At 41.0% G+C, this 18784-nt stretch overlaps 1 protein-coding gene across 1 annotated transcript in view; it reads right to left on the reverse strand.

Moving 5' to 3' along the window:
* LOC105473081 (solute carrier family 1 member 3) overlaps positions 1 to 18784 on the reverse strand; it is an 84046-nt gene that overhangs the window by 12932 nt on the left and 52330 nt on the right. Inside the window, exons 4-5 of the mRNA XM_011726706.2 lie at positions 4462 to 4666; positions 1592 to 1634 (exon numbers count right to left, since the gene is read on the reverse strand). Of these exons, the coding sequence (XP_011725008.1) occupies positions 1592 to 1634; positions 4462 to 4666 (248 nt within the window). The remainder of the gene's footprint in view (positions 1 to 1591; positions 1635 to 4461; positions 4667 to 18784) is intronic.

An 18784-nucleotide genomic window follows, 5' to 3' on the forward strand; every position in this document is an offset into this window, starting at 1 on the left:
CATTTTGTGGATTGTCCAGGGTAGATTTTCAATCCTGATCAGCCTTTCTTAAGGGGAATGCCTCTAACGCATTCCCCTTACACTCTGCAGTATGCACAGAAACTGCAACCTTGTTAGAGTTCTGGTCTAAGCCAACTAGACCTGGAGAGAAAGATTTTCTTTCCCTTCAAAATCCTGTAAATGCAAATCCAAATCAAACACAATCAATCTGCACAAGTCAGCACTTTTTCTATCTGAAAGATCTGGAAATCAACATTTTTGATATCACCCAGGGCCAGCTGACTTATTGGAATGTCAGCCCCATGGTGCTGGAGTTGGCTGGTTGGATTGAAAGGCACTTATTATTTATAGTTATAGTTGTTTTTGAACAAAGAAAGTTAGATTTTGGCCTCAGGCTTATTTATTTGAAAAGAAAGAATTTGGTTTGAATGTTTCAATGTGTGCATGTATTACATATTAAAAATAGTCTTAAAAATTATTACAAGGGAAAAAAAAACAAAGGGAGACTTACATGTGTAAAACACAGTCTTCTACTAGGTTGGGGTTTTGTTTGGTTTGTTTTACAGATCCTAAGCAGAAGCGTTAGGGAATTACAACAGGAGTGAATTGACACTATATGGAGAAACGTATGGGAAGTGTTATTTAACCCAGAGTGTCTGTTTCCCTTTTAATATTTTAGGCAACAAAGTTCTTATATTCAAGTGAGGTTAAAGTGAGCTTTATTGATTTTATCTTCTAATAGTAAAAGGTATTTGTATCCACAACACAGAGCCAAGAGTTGCTTGCATATGAGCTAAAAGGAGCTGGACCTCACTATAGCCTCCCGGTCGGGGTCTCATCACCCTGAATATTCCTTTCTTGGAAGCAGAATGGAGTAGCAGAAAGCAGACAGAATTTGGAGTCAACACAGTGAATCTGAATTCGGAGTCTGCCACTTACTACTTGTGAGAATCTGTGCATGACACATAATTGTCTTGAGTTCATATAGATGAACTGCCCCATCAGTGAAATGAAGACAATGATATTTATTGTATTTATGTGAGGACTAAAAATAATGTTAGTGCTTGGCATATAGCAGGATTTCCATAAGTGATGATGCCATTCCTTTCTGCTTTGGCTCTCCTTTAGAGTCCATTAGGTCCTTGGTAGACTTGAAAAAAAAAAAAAAAAAAAAAAACCAGTCCATTGATATTTAAATCAAACCCAGAAATCTGAATAATCTCTCTAATCTTCTTTAAGGCAAGTTATAAATATATTTTATATTGGTGTTTGCTTGGTTGATGGGCTTTTGCCAGCAGGGAGTTGGGGGATAGGAAGGGGGGCGGGTCTTGTGATTAGCCTTCTTAACAATAGCAGACTCAATGAGCTATTTGTATGCAAGACACACAGTGTCTGGCAACTACTAAGCCTTCAATACAAGGTAAGACCATCCCCTCCCAAAAAAATTCCTAGAAAACACTAATGTTTTTAATCTGGTTGACAAGAGAAGTGTTTCTTATAGCAGAGAAATGAGGGGGGAAAGAGGGTCCCACTTGGTTTGGTATAAAAAAGAGGAATTTCAAAGGTGAGTTAATGTCTGTAGAGTATTTACCTGTTTAAAGCAGGCTTCTACCAGATTTGGAGGGAACATGTTCCTGCAAAGAAAATAATAGTCACTTGCAAAATTTTCCAAGTAATAAGTTTGCTCCTTAAATTCTGTTTCATTGTGTGTAGGGTAAAGATTGCATTGAACCAAGCAACAAATGGAAAAAGAAAAATGTTAGTGGATTTTACGACTTGAAAAGGAATATATGGTCCTCCCTAAGTGTGGTCCATGTAGTTTATATTTTCAGGGGAGTCCAAACTCGACTCATTTATCCTCTTGTCAGCCAATGGGGTTCTTGATTCAGCCATTATCTTATTAAAAACTCTGCTGCTAGGAATAATCAAAGAAAGAATGGAAATGACTTTTATCGTTAGCTTTCTGGCTAACTAAGGTATTGTTCAGCAGTGGTCATTTTGGTTATTGTGCCATGTGTCTAGGAACCAAATGTTTTGAATCAAAAGCCATGGTCAGCCTATGGAATTTTGTTCTCCAAAAGTCTCCCAAAGGCATTCTGGGGAACGGGGGTTTGGCACTGAATTGCTAAAGCTTCTGCAGCTCTTTGGTAGCCAATGGAGAGATGACCTGCAAAATTTGAACTTGAAGCCCATGTGGCAGGATTTGTTACTTCTTCAGAGACTGTGTCAAAGCAGTGTTTATGTTTGTAGGCGGTAGAGTGAGGGACAACACTCTGGCTGGGAAGTCTGTCATCAGCTGTGTGACCCTGGCCAAGTCATGGCACCCATTTATATCTCAGTTGACTTATCTCTTAAAGAGGAGATTGGATTAAACTATCATTAGGGCTCCAAGATGAAAGACTGTGGGAGAAGGAGACATGACCCGGCAGTTATCTCAAGCTCAAGATTCCAGCAGTTGCATGTTACCAAAGTTATATTTTAATATTATAAACGTTTGTCCCTTTCTTCCTACTAGACCATCCTGTTTTCTTTTCCTTCTTATCTATCTATGGGGTTGTTGCTATCAACCTTGATAGAAATGTGCATTCAGAAGATTCCAGGATACATGCTCAAACCAAGTGATTGATTGTGAGCAGGATACATTTGTCACTGGAGCAAGGCAGGGCAGAAACACAGTCTTCTGATGGATCAATCAGACTGGGGATGATGAGATTCCAATTCTTCAAACAAGGAGTAAAAATTATAGGGAAAGAAAATGTAATATAATAAAATACTTCTAATCTAAACGATCTGAGGGTAAAGTTCATGAAGAAATAGTGAAAAGCCTTAATTAATTGTATGAACTAAATAAAAACATAGCTATTGAATGTCAGCTTGGCATGGAGTAATGTTACAGGGTGGCTTGATACATGCAGATCATTGTGATTAACTCCCTGAAAAAGGACTTTGAAGAAGAGGCCCCTTGGGCAGTGTTTACATACATAGAGATGGTAGAAAGTCACCCATGGTTGGAATTGAGAGGTGCTGCTGAAGGTACCCTCTGCTCCCCAAACCTCTCTTGACTTTACCTGCCACAGCCCCATTCCTTGAGATGCAATGGAGGAATTTCCTTCAGATGATCAATGGGGAATGGGCCTTTTACACAGGTATCTAGAATTGACAACCCAGTCACTCTGCAGGTAAGTTAGCTGAAAAGCTGGGAGGAAATAGCTAGTCTTTGGGAAAACAGGCTGGGAGGGACTAAACGGTGGGGGAATGCTAAGCAGATGGGGGATCTAGAGCCTATTATGAGATAGCTTTCCTTTGTCCTTCTAGATTCACTCTCCATTCTGTCTGTGCCCTGGGAGCCTGGCCTCTGTGGACCACAACACATGGGTTCTCTTGCCCTCTGGCTTCCTACTCCTATTGGGTTTGTCTAGTGACATGCACTAACAGATCACAGGGCAGAGGGAGTCTGTATTCTCCTAGAGCTCTCTTTGACAGATTTGGTGGCAGCTTCCTTCCTCTATTTAGGGTTCCTGAGGCCCTTCCCTCCCGAGGCTATAGCTCTTTCTGGGTTCCATAACACCTCCTTTCTTTTGCTCCTTCATAGCTAAGGGTGGTAACAAAATAGTTTCTTACTGTTAGTGCTTTGGGGCCTCACCATCCTTGGTAGGTTCCTTTAAGGCTGCCTGCACCTTGGCAAACCTTCTTCAAGGTTCCTTTTGAGTATGTGGTATGCTTCCTGCCAGGACCTGACTGAGCAAGGGCAGGTGTGTAGGGGAGAGGAAGCAGGAAGGTGCCAGGATTGAATTTTGACTTACTTCACAGTTCTACATAAGGCTGACTCTATTACCAAGTCTGCTTCAAGTAGTAGATAAGACTCATCTGTAATCAATGTATGGTTTGTACGTAAAACAACGCTAAAGAAACCATCCTTTATTCTTTTATTACAGACCTGCCAAATTCTTTCTCCACAAATATTATGAAAGGAAAACCTTGGGACAGGTTTGGCAAGATGATCTCTAAAGTCCCTCTGGAACCAGATTGTGTATAATGCGTTGTGCATGGTGGGCAATGATACTGATCACAAGTTCTAAATCAGAAGGGTCCAAAGAATAGGGCATAGTTGAATAAAAACTAGCCTTAAAGAACAGTACTTAAGAAAAATAGGTTAAGAATTATTAAAATTCCAAGGTGAGCTGCATAGTTGAGAGAGCTCAGTGACCAGATTCTGAATCCTAAAGGCAAGGTTCTCAAAATTCATATCTTCTCCTTGCTCTTTTCGCCTCTCTCATACAAGATCAGAAAATGGATCCTTCCTTCAATTTCTATAAGAAAGAAGTAAAGATATATGACCTTCATTTCAAGCCTGGCAAGGCTGGTTCAGTCAGACACCCCTTTCAGGGTTTGATTAGCTTCCCAGTAAGAGGATCTGGATGGTGAAAATACACCCCAAAGGACGGGCTTGCAAGGACATACCTGATCAAGTCCAGGAAGGCATCTGCAGCTGTCACTTGTACAATTTTGCCTTCTCTGTGCATGTTTTCCTTTGTGCCCTTCCCAGGATGGATGATGATGACAATGATTATGCCAATCACCACAGCAATGATGGTGGTAGTCATATAATAGACTACAGCTCGCATTCCCATCTTCCCTGATGCCTTACTATCTAGGGCCGCCATTCCTGGTGGAGGCAAACAGAAGATTTTCAGGAAGTCAGTCCAGGGAATTCTGCAGTGGAAGACAATGGGAACAGCATTTCCTTTATACTCCCCTACCCTCATCCCACCCAGCAATGGGATTTCGTACATATTGTGAGAACCTGGACCCAAATTTTACAAGGTGAAGGAAAAAGGCCGAGGCTAGAATGGTGAGGCATCAGCGGTGTCAGTGAACATGCAGTCACTCATTTTCTGCCCCAGGAGTTGATTTCACATGGCCAAATCAATACTGTTCTCTAATGGTCCGAAAGTGCATCAGATTCTTTCCTAGGTTACCACTAGTTGGGGAAGCTACGAGTGTGAGTAGTGTGTGTGTGAGTGTGCCTGTGTGCATGTGTGTGTAAAGAAATACTTAAAACATTTTTCTGGCAGGATAATCTAAGTTTACTTCAAGTTCAAGCACTGTGGTGATTCACACACAGATTAACTGCTGTTAAATTCTTTCAAAGGAATTATTTTATATATGTATTTGGGAGTCTTTTTTTTAATGTTTTAATGTACAATGTAAGCTATTATTCTGATCACCCACTGATCTATCTTCAATTTGTATTTAAAGTAGACATTGGGTTATAAGGTTCTCAAATAGTTTCTCTGCTATTTCATCTCATCCAATCAAAAAATTTTAAAAAATTATCGTGGCACAGTTCTCATTCTTGTACCCTGTCTTCTTCTACTTTGTCCCACAGGTCTGAGATGCCTCATCTCATGCTAAACATCCCTCTTTCCCTCATTTTCAGGACATCTTCAAAGTCTGCCTCAGGCAAGGTGTCATCCTAGAGAAAAAAGGAGGCATGACTTTTAAGGTTTTCCTAATGGCTGTAGCTAATAGAACACAGTTTGATGCATTTTCGACTGAGAAACTATTGGAAAAGACACAAAACTCTCAAAAGATTAAATTATCTATATTAATATGAGCTCTTCCGTTTTATTAGCTGTATCTTCACTTTTCTTCATTCTTTATCCTCCCCAATCCCACTAAAATCCAATTATAGTGTAATCCAATTACAGTTAATTGAGTTTTTAAAAAACAATTTAAAATGGTGTTTCCACAAATGTATTAAAAGGTTATACTGTATTTCAATAATGAGTATCAGATTCTAATGGTGGTTTAATATTTAGCTAGTGGCCCTGTTCACACAAACATATGTACAGGTTGTGCAAACTCTAAATATTTGCATATTTAGAAAGTAAAGTACTGATAAAAATGGTGTCTACAATTGCCAGATAACTGGTTGGGTTTGCTCAAAAATCTTAATATAAAGGTAATTAGCTTAAGTGGAAATTGAAGCCATGACCTTCATTTTATAAATTCATTTGTATTTGAAACGTATCACTTATAATTTTCATTATAAGCCCTTAGTATTTCATATGTTCTTATTTTGAACAACCTGTAATACAGATTAAAAAGCAATTAAGTAACAGTCTAAAGGATTTAACACGAAGTGGAATGGAGTGGGAACTTGAACTCGGGTCTTACGTAACTAGGTTCAGTGCACTTTCTGCCTCTGAGAAAACCAACCGTAGCTCCCACAGATAAGGAGGCCAGCTTTGGCTTTGATGCCATGCACTTAGCCTCTTTTATCCTGGGCCACTTTCTCGAAACCAGGGGCTAAGTATTCATTTGTTAGGATGGCACCACTTCAACACTTCAACTATGTTAAAAATGGGCTAATCTGTTCCCAACCGAAGTATCACATCCCCCTGCAGTTTCATTCTCAGGTCTGAATCACATCTGAAAATATCTTGGCTTGGCTGTGCTCAAAATGATTTCTCTCAGAAGGGGCCCACTCTCTTTCCCATGAGTGCCTGAACTTGTCACCACCAAAGCCTGCAATTCTTCCGGCTCTCTCCCTGTGGGACCGGCGAGTGGTGTAAGCACAATACGCCGGATATCTCTGGGTACCAGGGAGTACCAGGCGGCAGTATTTTCTTCCTCCGAGATACTTTTTTCCCTCTCGCGTTCTATTTTGTGGTGCTGTTCCGTTCTCACGCCAACTCTTCTCTGACGCTCCTGCCCACTATTCTCGACCTACAGCTATTCGGAGAGAGTGCTAAGTGGTCAAGGCAGAGCACTGGAAACCAAAGTGGCAAACAAAGGATGAGGCTTATATGTCCTTTCTCACACCATGGGGAGAGGTATAGGGAAAGTTATCCCAGTACCCACAGCTACAGGGCTGTTGACTCTAGAAAATAAAGTTTATAGGTTTTTAAAACATGTTTAAAGTAAAAACCTATATGAAAGCATTTTCTTCATACTTTCTAATTCTAAATAGCTAAAGACAACCATCAAGGCATTTTTTTCCCAAAAGGCACAGAAGGAGAATCAATCATCAAATGAGAGGCCTCCCTCACCTCTACATATTGGCCCTTATCCTTTGAAAGATAATAAAAACAACAGCTGCTATTGTTTTAGCCAAGAAAGGTAAGGGAAGTATATTCATTAATCACATCTCCATGTAGGTCCTTCCCTTAAAGGAGGATCGAAGTCCCACACAGAGTTACTTGACCACCTCTACCACCTCTGTTCCAGGTACCCTGGCTTGTAAAACGAATGAGACCACCAGGAACAAGGTGGTACACTGTCATCAGGGAACAGCAGGACTGATGTGTACAATCTGTTCACACACAATGGCCTTAATACTGGTGGCATCAGGAAAATGGAGGAAGAACTCTAAAAGATAAAACCCCAAATGAGCAGGTCATCACTTTCCCCACCCTCACCTAAACTCTGTGACCATTTCCTTTACCCAACCTCAAGAAATATGAGAGACTAACCTTTACACCAGAGACTAACCAGAGATGTCAGAGTGTCTGGAGTGAGGTTAAAGTACTAAATCACTTTGTAGAACGGGGCGCTTGGCAGGAACTGCCCTAAATGTTTGGGAAGGAGGAAGTTTACATTGAGCCTTATCACTTTAAAATATATGGGAAAAAAGAGCACTGGGGTGATGGGGAGATAGAAAGTTACTTTGATATGTACGTAATTGTGGGAGTGTGTTACGACAGTCATGCATTCATCTAAACACGTATTTGAGAAACACATTCCAGAGCAAGTGGTAAAGATAATGATCTTAACTAGCTTCTTTTTCTTCATTTGATCTGGGCTTAGCTAAACTAGCCCAATTCAAGACATCATGACATCTTTAATACGAAAACAACCTGCCTACAGAACCAAGATCCCCCTGAAATCCAAAGAAATACTATATTGTACTATTGTTAAAGTACCGTCATGGCTCTTTCACTTGCAATGACACATTTGTGTGTGTGCTTTGTACATTTCGAGTTAACTTTTATCTGGTCCAAAGACTCACTCACTAAGTCCTATCTTTGATTGATGATAATAGTCATTTAATTCCATGACAATTGTATGATGCAGATATTGTTGATACTATATTATAGGTGAATAAACAAGAGACCAGAGAAGTTAAATAACTTGCCCAGCGTTGCACAGCTAATAAATGGCAGTGGCGGGATTTGAACCCACATTTCCAAGAGAGTATTCTTACTGCTGTACCTCTCTTTCTATGGACAAGCCAGGAGTCACCCATGTTTCATTTGCTTGTTATCCATGCTGACTTTCTCTAACTTTCTTGCATTTTAGTTAATTGCTAAGATGAGCCACTTGGCTTGAGGATAATTCTATGGAGGAATATAATTGTGAAAAATCTCTGTCCAATTACTCAACATTCCCTAAACCTACTTTAAGATCAAGGTGATTAACACTGGCCACAAGAAGGACTAGCTAGAGAGCTGATAATATCCGTGCAAATTCTTCACCATTCCTAGAAAAACAGCCCAGAGCATGCTTAATGGAGGGTGGAGACCCGTGCATATTTGCTGGCTGCTGTGAGCACTTGAGTCTTATTTTCTTTTCTACAAATCTACCCATAAATAACCACTTATCAAGCAAGCAATCATTTCTCCAAACCTACTTCTGTTCAACAATGAGTTAAGCTTCAGAAGGAGACGGAATAAGATGCTTTCTAGAAAGCAAAAGATTAAAACTTTGCTTCAAACACCTGAATATTTTAGGCAGTAGTCACATGGAAGAGAGAGGAAAGGAAGAGAGTTTCTTGAGCAAATGGGTAATTATAAAGATAGTCTTTTGGCAATTGGTTTGTCGCAACAAATATGCACCAAATTCATGGGATTTTAGGGGCAGAGAGGGAATGTTTCATAAATGTTTATGTGGTACTCTGTAAGACTGTATTGTAAATTAGATCTGTTTTGGTATAATAATTAATATGACTTCTTGGATAAATAAAATACATATTCAATCAAGTATTAAAAGACAACATAAAATGTGTCAAGTTCCCAAGTTTCCATCATTGGCATGATTTTATTCTCCCGTCTGCTGAAAATCTATGACTTGGACATTAACATGTACCAGTGTACTTCCCCCAACAATTCCCGTCTCCGGTTTTGAAACACGAAATCTAGAGAAGCAGTCTTCTGTTTTGAATTGTCTTCCCACTTATCCCCATGATGTTTCATTGTTCTTCTAGGGCCACTGGACCAGGTCCAGGAGGAACAGAAAAGAGTGACGGCAACTGCTGATTCAAGAAAATTGTTCTGTTTCAGTTTTTATTTTATTTTGGATGTACTCCTTCTCCACAATGAGTTTCTCAAACATGCATCTAATGAAAGCCTCCTGTTCTCAACCCTCCTAGAATTTCAAGATGCGCAAACTTACAAGGAAAGCAAGGATGAGCGCTAATATGTACTGTATTCATGTGAATACAAGATTTTTTTTTAATAAGAAAATCAAACTCTAAAAATACAATATACTTCATAATTACAGGTTGAAAAATGGGCCCCTGTGTCCTAGGCAGCTGCCCACTGCTGGGGCCAGGGTACACTGCCATCCTAGGAAGAGAGTGAGGAGGAGGGTGAAAAAACTCACCCAGGAAAGGCAGTGAGGGGTGGTGAGGGAGCACAAAGAAAGTCACTTCAAATCTCTCTCTAGCCAGAACTATATTGTTTTTCTGCACAAAAATATTTTCTTGTGGCCCCTTTATAGACTAGCTTGTAAAAACACTGCAAAGTGCTACGATTCGAAGGGTTCTGGAACTGAAGACAAATCTTTAAAAGTTAGATACCAAATTGTTAGTAAAGAATGATTATGTCACAATTTTGCATCGCAGATAGTAAGCCGGTGATAACCTTAGAATGTAATCTAAAAGACACAGTGGCACAGTGGTTAAGAGTTCAGACTCTGACGTTAGAATACCTGGATTCTACTTTTGGCTCTGGTACCATGTGGCTTCTCCAAGCCTCAGTTTCCTCCTCTGTAGAATGTGAAAAATAGAAGCTCCCTCATAGGGTTTTCACTGGCATTAAAGGGGCTTCCATATAGAAAGCACTTAAAGTAGTGTTCAGCACATGGTAAGCATTCAACAAATGTTAGGTGTTATTATTACTCATTAAACAGGTACATAATAAACAAACTGCTCACAAAGCATTATTTCATCTCTAAGACTTATTTCTGATGTAGAAAATAAACTACAATACCTACATTGCAAGATTAGAGAAAACATACTTACAGGGTACAAAGTATGTCCTTGATAAAGGACAGTTTTGTTTATTCTATGTCTCCTGCTGCCAGAATTTTAGTGCCAAGAGAGCAGGACCATCTGTTTTATTCATTGCAGTGGCCTCAGTGCCTAGCATAGTGTCTGCACAGAGAGGGGCTCAATGATCATTTTTTTGAATAACCAGCCATTCTTCTTAGTGTTTTTGTTGCTATGCTGGATAAAGGCCACAAGCTTTTTTTTTTTTTTTTTTTTTTCTAACACTTAGATTGGGTTACTATATGAATTACAATTTTTTTTTAGAAAAAATTCTAAAGTTGCTTTTGTTTAAAACACTCTTTAATTCTGACTCACTAATTTTGGTTGATCTTACCCCAATTAATCCAAAATAATGAGGTTCATTCTGTCTGGAACAATAAGAGACAAACCTTGTGGGGAAAGAGTGTCAATGCAAACCCAGCGTCACCCGGAGTTTCATTTCCAGAGCTGGGAATGATTTCCCGGCAAGGTGGCCCTAAGCTGCTCAGGAAGCCCAGGGGGCTGGAAAACTTCCACTTATTACTCACCACCATGGAATGGGCACCCTATTGCTTTCCCTTCCTTTGCCTTCTCTCTGGTACTCCTATATTATTTTCCCTCTTTTGCTAGCATATTTCCTTCTTGCAGATGGGCCTATAGAAGTAACTGCTATAGCTCTATCTGTCCATATGTTAACAGGTGAATGAGTGAATAAATGAAAACAGAAATACAGAGAAGGGAATGAAAGAGTGGCCTGTGGTCTAAATGTGTGCCTTCATGAAGTCAATTTAGTAGGTCATAACTAGTATTTTCATCAATTAATCAAAGAGAATAGAAAATATCACAGTAGGTCACATGTGGTAAAGGTAAGTATTATTTTGTGAGAATGTTTTTCAGCTCCTTGTGTGTATGTGTGTGAGTGCCAGATTGCAATACAAAATATATTTATTATTGTAGTTTCCGGTAAAAAATAAAAAAAAGTTTGCAAACACTGGCATAAGCCCCCATTTGGCTAATAGTAGAGGCTTTAAAAAGGAACCATGGGCCGGGCATGGTGGCTCACACCTGTGATCCCAGCACTTTGGGAGGCTGAGGAGTGTGGATCACCTGAGGTCAGGAGCTTGGCCAACATAGTGAAACCCTGTCTCTACTAAGAACACAAAATTAGTTAGGTGTGGTGGTGCACGCCTGTAATCCTGGCTACTCGGGAGGCTGAGGCAGGAGAATCCCTTGAACCTGGGAGGCAGAGGTTGCAGTGAGCTGAGATCATGCCATTGCACTCCAGCCTGGGCAAAAAAGAGTGAAACTCCGTCTGAAAACAACAACAACAACAACAACAACAAAAGGGAACCATGAACTATGTATTGTCTTCCCTTCCTACCATCTTTGCTTCCTATGATCTTGGACTGCCCACCATACCCAAGAACTTGCTTCATCTCACGAGTGGAGACCACAGAATGAGGATACTGATCTCTGGTATTGGGTCATTTCGCCTGAACAGAAGTTTTATGGACATCGTAACAAGGGAATACATTTTAGAAAGGTTCACTTTATGGAATTTTGAGCAAAGAAGGCAATTTACTTTTATCGGTGATTCTTGGTGAAGAGAATGAAACCACCTCCATGAAGAGTGGAGAACTATTTTGCAGAATTCACAGTCACAAGCATTGTCACATGGGCTTTCACCCTGGTCAAAGGTTCCTTCTCATTATGGCTGTTTATAATATCACAAATGACATTTTATTAGCCTATAACATGGCTTAGCCTTATAAGGTTACATTGCATGAAAACACCAAGTGTTCCTTACAGATTTGCCACGTGTGATGGCACATAATTTATCAGGGAAACTGATTTTTAAATTTGACCCTTAAAACTTGTCAACACATCTTTTTCTTCGAGCTCTAGTGTTCCTTAAGAAAATGAAGTGCAGGGCCAGGCGTGGTGACTCACCCCTGTAATCCCAGCACTTTGGGAGGCTGAGGCAGGTGGATCACCTGAGGTCGGGAGTTCGGGACCAGCCTGGCCAACATGGGGAAACCTATCTCTACTAAAAATACAAAAAAAAAAAAAAAAAAAAAAAAAAAAAAAAAGCCGGGCGTGGTGGCGTATGCCTGTAATCCCAGCTACCCGAGAGGCTGAGGCAGGAGAATTGCTCGAACCTGGGAGACGGAGGTTGCAGGGAGCAGAGATCGTGCCACTGCACTCCAGCCCGGGGGACAGAGCGAGATTCCGTCTTAAAAAACAAAATCAAAAACAACAAAGAAAAAGAAATGCAGAAAAGGAAAAGAGAAACATTCTCTTTTGAAAGATTAAGTGGAAAAAAATCAGTGGCGAAGACAATGTTATTAGTGGCAGAAAAAATCAAATAAATCACTGTATCCTCGGTCTGATAGGACTAAGCAGACAATCCCTTTTCTCTGGCTACAGTCGTGCTTTGAGGATGAACTTTAATTCGGAAGCAATGAGAGGAAACTGAGGCACAACTTCCACCACTGCTGCTTCTAACATCAAAGAACTTCCAGCGCCCTTTGGCTTAACCTTCGGGATGAAGACTGCCTCTCCGGGGTAAGCAGCCCGTGGCGGCCTCTGAGTGGTCAAGCTTTATTTCTTTCTACGCTGGTCTTGACCATTCAGTTGACTCTCATGACAGCTTAACACAGCCCTGCGATCTTTCCAGTAATGTGGTTTGCCAGAGAGCCCACCGCAGGGACTTCCTCTCCCTCTCAGCAAGGTCGCCGGAAACTCTCAGAAGGCGCAGCCCTGAAATTCACTTCTCAGAGGCCACAGCTGCCGGCGCGAGCCCCGCTGCGAGGTGATTTGGATACCCATTTACCCTTCACATGAGCCCATCCTTCGCTCACAGTATTGGAATGTGCCGCACAATATGCTTTTTTGAAGAGGAACCAGAGAGTAATTCATCTTCTTTATGTGTGCTAAGCAGAGCAAGAGGGAGAGGCGAGCGGGACCCACCATGGGCCGGGGAGTCGTGATTAGTAACAGCTGACAGCCTCAGACCAAGACCCTTTCTTTGGCTACCTCATTGTAACAGCCGAGCACAAAGGAATGACTGTCCTCTTGCCAAGATTTAGAAACCCAGGACCACAGAAAATAGCGGCAAAAAGCAAAGTGTGTGTTGGGCAGTGGGGGCAACAGGCTGACGAAAGCCACCCTTGGATCTACCTGTAAAGCCTGGGTTTGGAAAGAAACCTCTATCACGTGGAAAGCCCTGTCTCCCCGTGATGCCCGTTCACCAGCAGCACCAGGAGCGCTGATGGTGGCGGGAAAAGTAGGTGAATTCACGCACAGTAAGAGCCTGGGGAGAGCAGCAAATTGCTTTGGTTTAATGAGAGGAAGTTCTTTGAGGGCCGGAGCCCCAGCCTGTCTCCCTTTTTATCCCCAAAGAATCATGATTTACAACTGACCACTGGATGAGTAGCTTGCAGTTTCCACAAAAGCCGTCTTTTCTTTGGATTGTGTTTCTTGTTAGGGAAAAGACCTTCCCGCATGACTGTCTTGGGAAGATGATCGAGATAGCACGTTTCCTAGCTGGCAGAATGCTAAATGGGGCTGAATTCCACAACCAGGCTTGACCTGTCCAAAATTAACCAAAGGACTTCTCAAGTTGACTGCAGAGCATGTCAGATTCAAGGGGTGCCCTTTCTTCCCATGGAAGGCCTGTCCCTCACAGAAGAAAAGGAATTGAAATGAAAGCCTCATAGAAGTTGAAAGCAATATATGAATGTTAAAGATCAATACAATCTGGCCCTGCTTTGCCAAAGAACAGCCGAAGCAGGAGTGTGACTCCAGGCCCAGCCATGAGGCTGGGAAGCAGCAGATTCTTGTGGCCAAAAGGGCCACACGAACCTGTGCTCATCCACACTCTGCAAAGATTCTGGAACCAGAATCCAACCTTAGCACTCTGAAATGGATTGAGGTTAAGTTTGTTGCTTGAAACTGAAATTAAGATTTTTCAAACAGATGTATTTCTTTAAAGAAAAAAAGCAAGTAGGGAATAAAACATGTTCGCTTTGTCTATTTTCTATTTTCTTTTTCTTTGAGATGGAGTCTCTCTCTGTTGCCCAGGCTGGAGTGGTGTGATCTCAGCTGACTGCAACCTCTGCCTCCCAGGTTCAGGTGATTCTCCTGCCTCAGCCTCCCAAGTAGCTGGGATTACAGTTGCCCACCACCATGCTTGGCTAATTTTTGTATTTTTAGTAGAGACGGGGTTTCGCCACGTTGGCCAGTCTGGTCTCGCACTCCTGACCTCAGGTGATCGGCCCTCCTGGACCTCCCAAAGTGCTGAGATTACAGGCGTGAGCCACCACTTTGTCTATTTTTAAAATTAAATCCAGCGATGTGAATCTTATCTACTATGTAAGAAAATACATTTTAAAAATTCAGGTCCACACTTTGGCCATAAAGAGAGTGGGCAAAATGAAATCTTTGGTGATAGAGCTGGGGCTGAGGAGAGGAGAAAGGGAAGATTGTGGAGACAGAGTTGAGAGAATGACAAGAGGAGAAAGAGAAAAGAGAAAACATAGAGAAAGGAAGGGAGACGAGAAAGCAAAGGAAGATGGGATGGAGAAAAGTTAAGAAGGGGCTTTTATTTCAGTCAGCATATTTCTTGGGCTGTGGCCAACTGCACCCCCTTTGAGTTGATTAGTTTTCTCAGCATTTGAAAGCTCATCGGTTGCTCTTATCTAAAAGAATAGTTCCTACAAAGGAATAGTCTCACCTAGGGAGTGGGAGATTTTTTTTTTTTTTTTTTTTTTTTTTTTTTTTTTTTTTTGAGACGGAGTCTCACTCTGTCGCCCAGGCTGGAGTGCAGTGGCCGGATCTCAGCTCACTGCAAGCTCCGCCTCCTGGGTTCACGCCATTCTCCTGCCTCAGCCTCCCGAGTAGCTGGGACTACAGGCGCCCGCCACCTCGCCCGGCTAGTTTTTTGTATTTCTTAGTAGAGACGGGGTTTCACCGTGTTAACCAGGATGGTCTCGATCTCCCGACCTTGTGATCCGCCCGTCTCGGCCTCCCAAAGTGCTGGGATTGAGATTATTGTCTCAGCTACCAGAGTCAAACAATAAAGCAATGTCACTACATAGAGTGAAAACACTGTTGTAGTAAACTCTAGAATTGGTCATCTTCCCTCGTTTCTGGTTACCATTGTAAGAGAACATTCTTCCCTTGAAACAGGAAAAGCTACATTTTTGCCCCCAGGCCCAAGGGCAGCAATGGAATTGAATAATTGCTGATATATTCCACAAGTAGTGGCACAACACTTTTATAGCTTTCTTCCTTCTCTAGGAGGGAGTTGTTTCTGCACATTCTACTTTAGTTTTGTAATACCTATGCATGTAGTTTCTTCTCAGCTTCATATTCCGATTTTTTTTTTTTTTTAATCAAGGGGTATTTAGGAATCCCAAAAATTATGCAAGAAAACTGTGGACAGTCCCTTATAGCAAACTTCACTTATCCTGAATAGATTTCAGGGGTCTAGGAAGGCGTATAGAGAAAGGATGTGGAAGTAACATTTGGTCGACCTGAGTTGCATGAGACGGGTTGGTAAAATAATTGTTTAATCTGGAATTTAGGAATAGAGTGAGTGATGAAGACACAGTCACCAGGGTTTGGAACAAACACAATTGGTGGATAGATACATTTGAGTAAAATATAGTCACACTAAATGATTTAAAAAGACAGTGAGTGATAGAACTGGGGACATTGTTGTTAAAAAGAAGTATGGAATAGAATACCTATACATAAGGTAAAGATAAGTCAGATACAAAACCATTATTTTTAAATGAAGGATTCAAAGGACTATGGCTCATCACAAATAATGGAATGAGTTGGTAAGGTAGTTAAGTGACATTCAGGATAACGTGCTTCTTTTAAAAGTGACTATTAATTACTCCTACAATTAAAATTTTTTTACTTATTCCTGTACTCTTTCAACATTTATTAAGGACCTTCTTGATACTCTGGCAAAGGACATAAACATTAAGCCTTTGATATATTTTTTACAGTCAATAGAACTTAAAAAAAAATTGTGAAACTGGCCTAAACAAATAAAACACATCAAATTATCCAGCAGAGTGATTTGGAATGGAATCGGAGGAAAACGGAAATGTGTTGGTAGGAATTGGAAGGAAATGGTTGTCATCAGCGTGAACCCCAGGGCTGCTTGGCTTGAATCCTGGCTTTCCCACTTATTAGCTTGTGACTGGTCAAGGTATGTAACCCTTCACTCTCTTGGCAAATGGATGTTTTTGAGAATTCAATAAGTTAACATATGTGATGCCTTAAAAATATGTGGCATGTGATGACAGTGATGTTTTTATTTTTGTTTTTAAAAAAGTATTTTTAGCTCTGAAAACCATACTAAACACCACTGTAAACCGTAAGAACTCAGTCAAATTAGAGCCTACTGCCAGGCACTGTGCTGAGTGCTTCACCTCCTTTACCCTCCTAACAACCCTTCAAGGTGGGGGCTAACAATGGTCACTCTGCATTTATGGATTAGGAAACAGGGAGGTTAAGTCCCTCACTCAGGATCACACAGCTAATAAGTGGCATTGCTGGCATCTGAAGTCTCTCCAACTACAGAGCCCACTGTTTGATCACTATGCTTGCTGTCTTGGAGATTTTCTGTAAAACAAATTCTTCTTCACACTAGACTGGTGTCAATCATTGATTTGCATTTGATCTACTCAATGTGGAATTGTGACAGTATCTCCTTAAAATCATGTTTGAAAGGAAGCCATATATCACAGTAAAAAAAAAAAAAAAAGGGTAAGTTGTAAAGTGCCACAGTCATGGTGAGTGGCTACTGTCACAGCCCCGGGACCTGCACTGGAGTTAGTTTGACATCTCTCATTGAACTGGAGAGTCATAACATGGTGGCTTTATTCAGAAAATGACATACTAATGGATGTCTGAAGTCAAAGAAGAAAGAAAAAAACCTCAACCATGGATAATCACACATTGCAATGGCCATGGGTAATCCCTAGAATGCCCAGGCCACTTGGTGAAGCTGCAGCATTCCTTCCCCAACTCTATTTAGAGTGTCAGTTACCAAACTTTCTCTGAGTCCCACCACAATGGTCCTCACAATCTTCTACGGTAAATCTTCACCATTGGGCAGCTTTGATTAAACAAACAAACAAACAACAACAACAAAAAAACTGCTTAGAAATGTAAAATCTCATTCCTTTTAACCCTTTCCCTTTGAGATACACTTTTGTTTCTGGAGGAACCCAAAACAAGTCTGATATATGTTTACCAGGGGACTTTGGTCTTCTTTTCTATAGACTCAATATGCATCATTTCTCCAATTGATCCTCATGTGTCATTATTTCCAGATGCTCACCAACCTGTAATGCCTCCCACTGCCTACCGGTTAACGTCCTCACACTCTGGCCCAAATCTTTTTTAAGCTTCATTTCCTACGCAGGTCTACCCTATTCTGCCAGGCAACCCAGACTTCTCAGTATTCCCTAGACATGCCTTGGGTTTTCCTGTCTCTGTCTCTTTGCTCTTAAGGCTTCCTCTGCTCTCGTCCTCATTTCCTGTGGAAATCTGACCACTAGCCCAGCCCCTGAATTCCCACAACACTTTCTTTATGCTTCTTGGTTTCATGGGGTGCTTTGTTTTATAGTCATGCATGTACCTGTCTGGCTCTCTATTTAAATTTTCAACTCCTTGGGCCTAGAGACTGGCAATGTCTCTTTGTATCTTTATTGCCTGCCCTGGTTAGCACATTGCCTGCCCAAAACAGGAGTCTAATAAATGTATCTTGGATTGGATTCAACACCCTCTTAGTAGCTACTCTGGTTTGTCAAAGTCTCTCCTGAAGGTGCACAGAATGAAACAGATTACTCCCGATGCAGTGTGGTCAGTGCAGAGTACAGTGACTATTAGTATTTCTACTGAGGAAGCACACAGCTATATTCATTCTTTTTTAGCCACCACTTCCTACTGTTGGTTCACATTAAGCCTTTAGTCACATGAACTGCTGCCAAGCTCAGTTGCTCCCCATCCTGTAATTGCGCAATTGCCTTTTGAATCTAAAAGCAGAAATGTACACTTATTCCTTGCTCAACTTCATCTTGTTGGTTTCCATCCAGCATTGCAGCCTATTGAAGTCATTCTGAATCATGATCGCAGGCATATGTAGTGGAAGCCATCCTTTTTGGGCTTATGTCATATGAAAACACTATGTAGATGCCTTCTATGCTGTTTAGTCATTGATTAAAGTATGGAACAGGACAGGGTTTTTTTGAGAAGTACACAAACGTGCTTCACCAGGTGTCTTTGCAGGTTGACGTGGAGCCTTAAACACTCATTAAGTCTAGATATTCAGCCAGATTCAAAGACACTTCATGATTTTTATCAGGTCCTATTTTATTACCAAAGGTATTAGGGAAGATTCAGAATTTTTCAGAATAACCAAAACACAATGTTTCAGGAATTCCACAGCCAAAAAGTGATTATAGAAAGGGAGCACTTTTTAAACAAAAAAGATTCCCTATAGCACAT

Source organism: Macaca nemestrina, chromosome 6 (assembly GCF_043159975.1).
Source record: "Macaca nemestrina isolate mMacNem1 chromosome 6, mMacNem.hap1, whole genome shotgun sequence".
In the NCBI taxonomy this organism is placed as follows: Eukaryota; Metazoa; Chordata; class Mammalia; order Primates; family Cercopithecidae; genus Macaca; species Macaca nemestrina.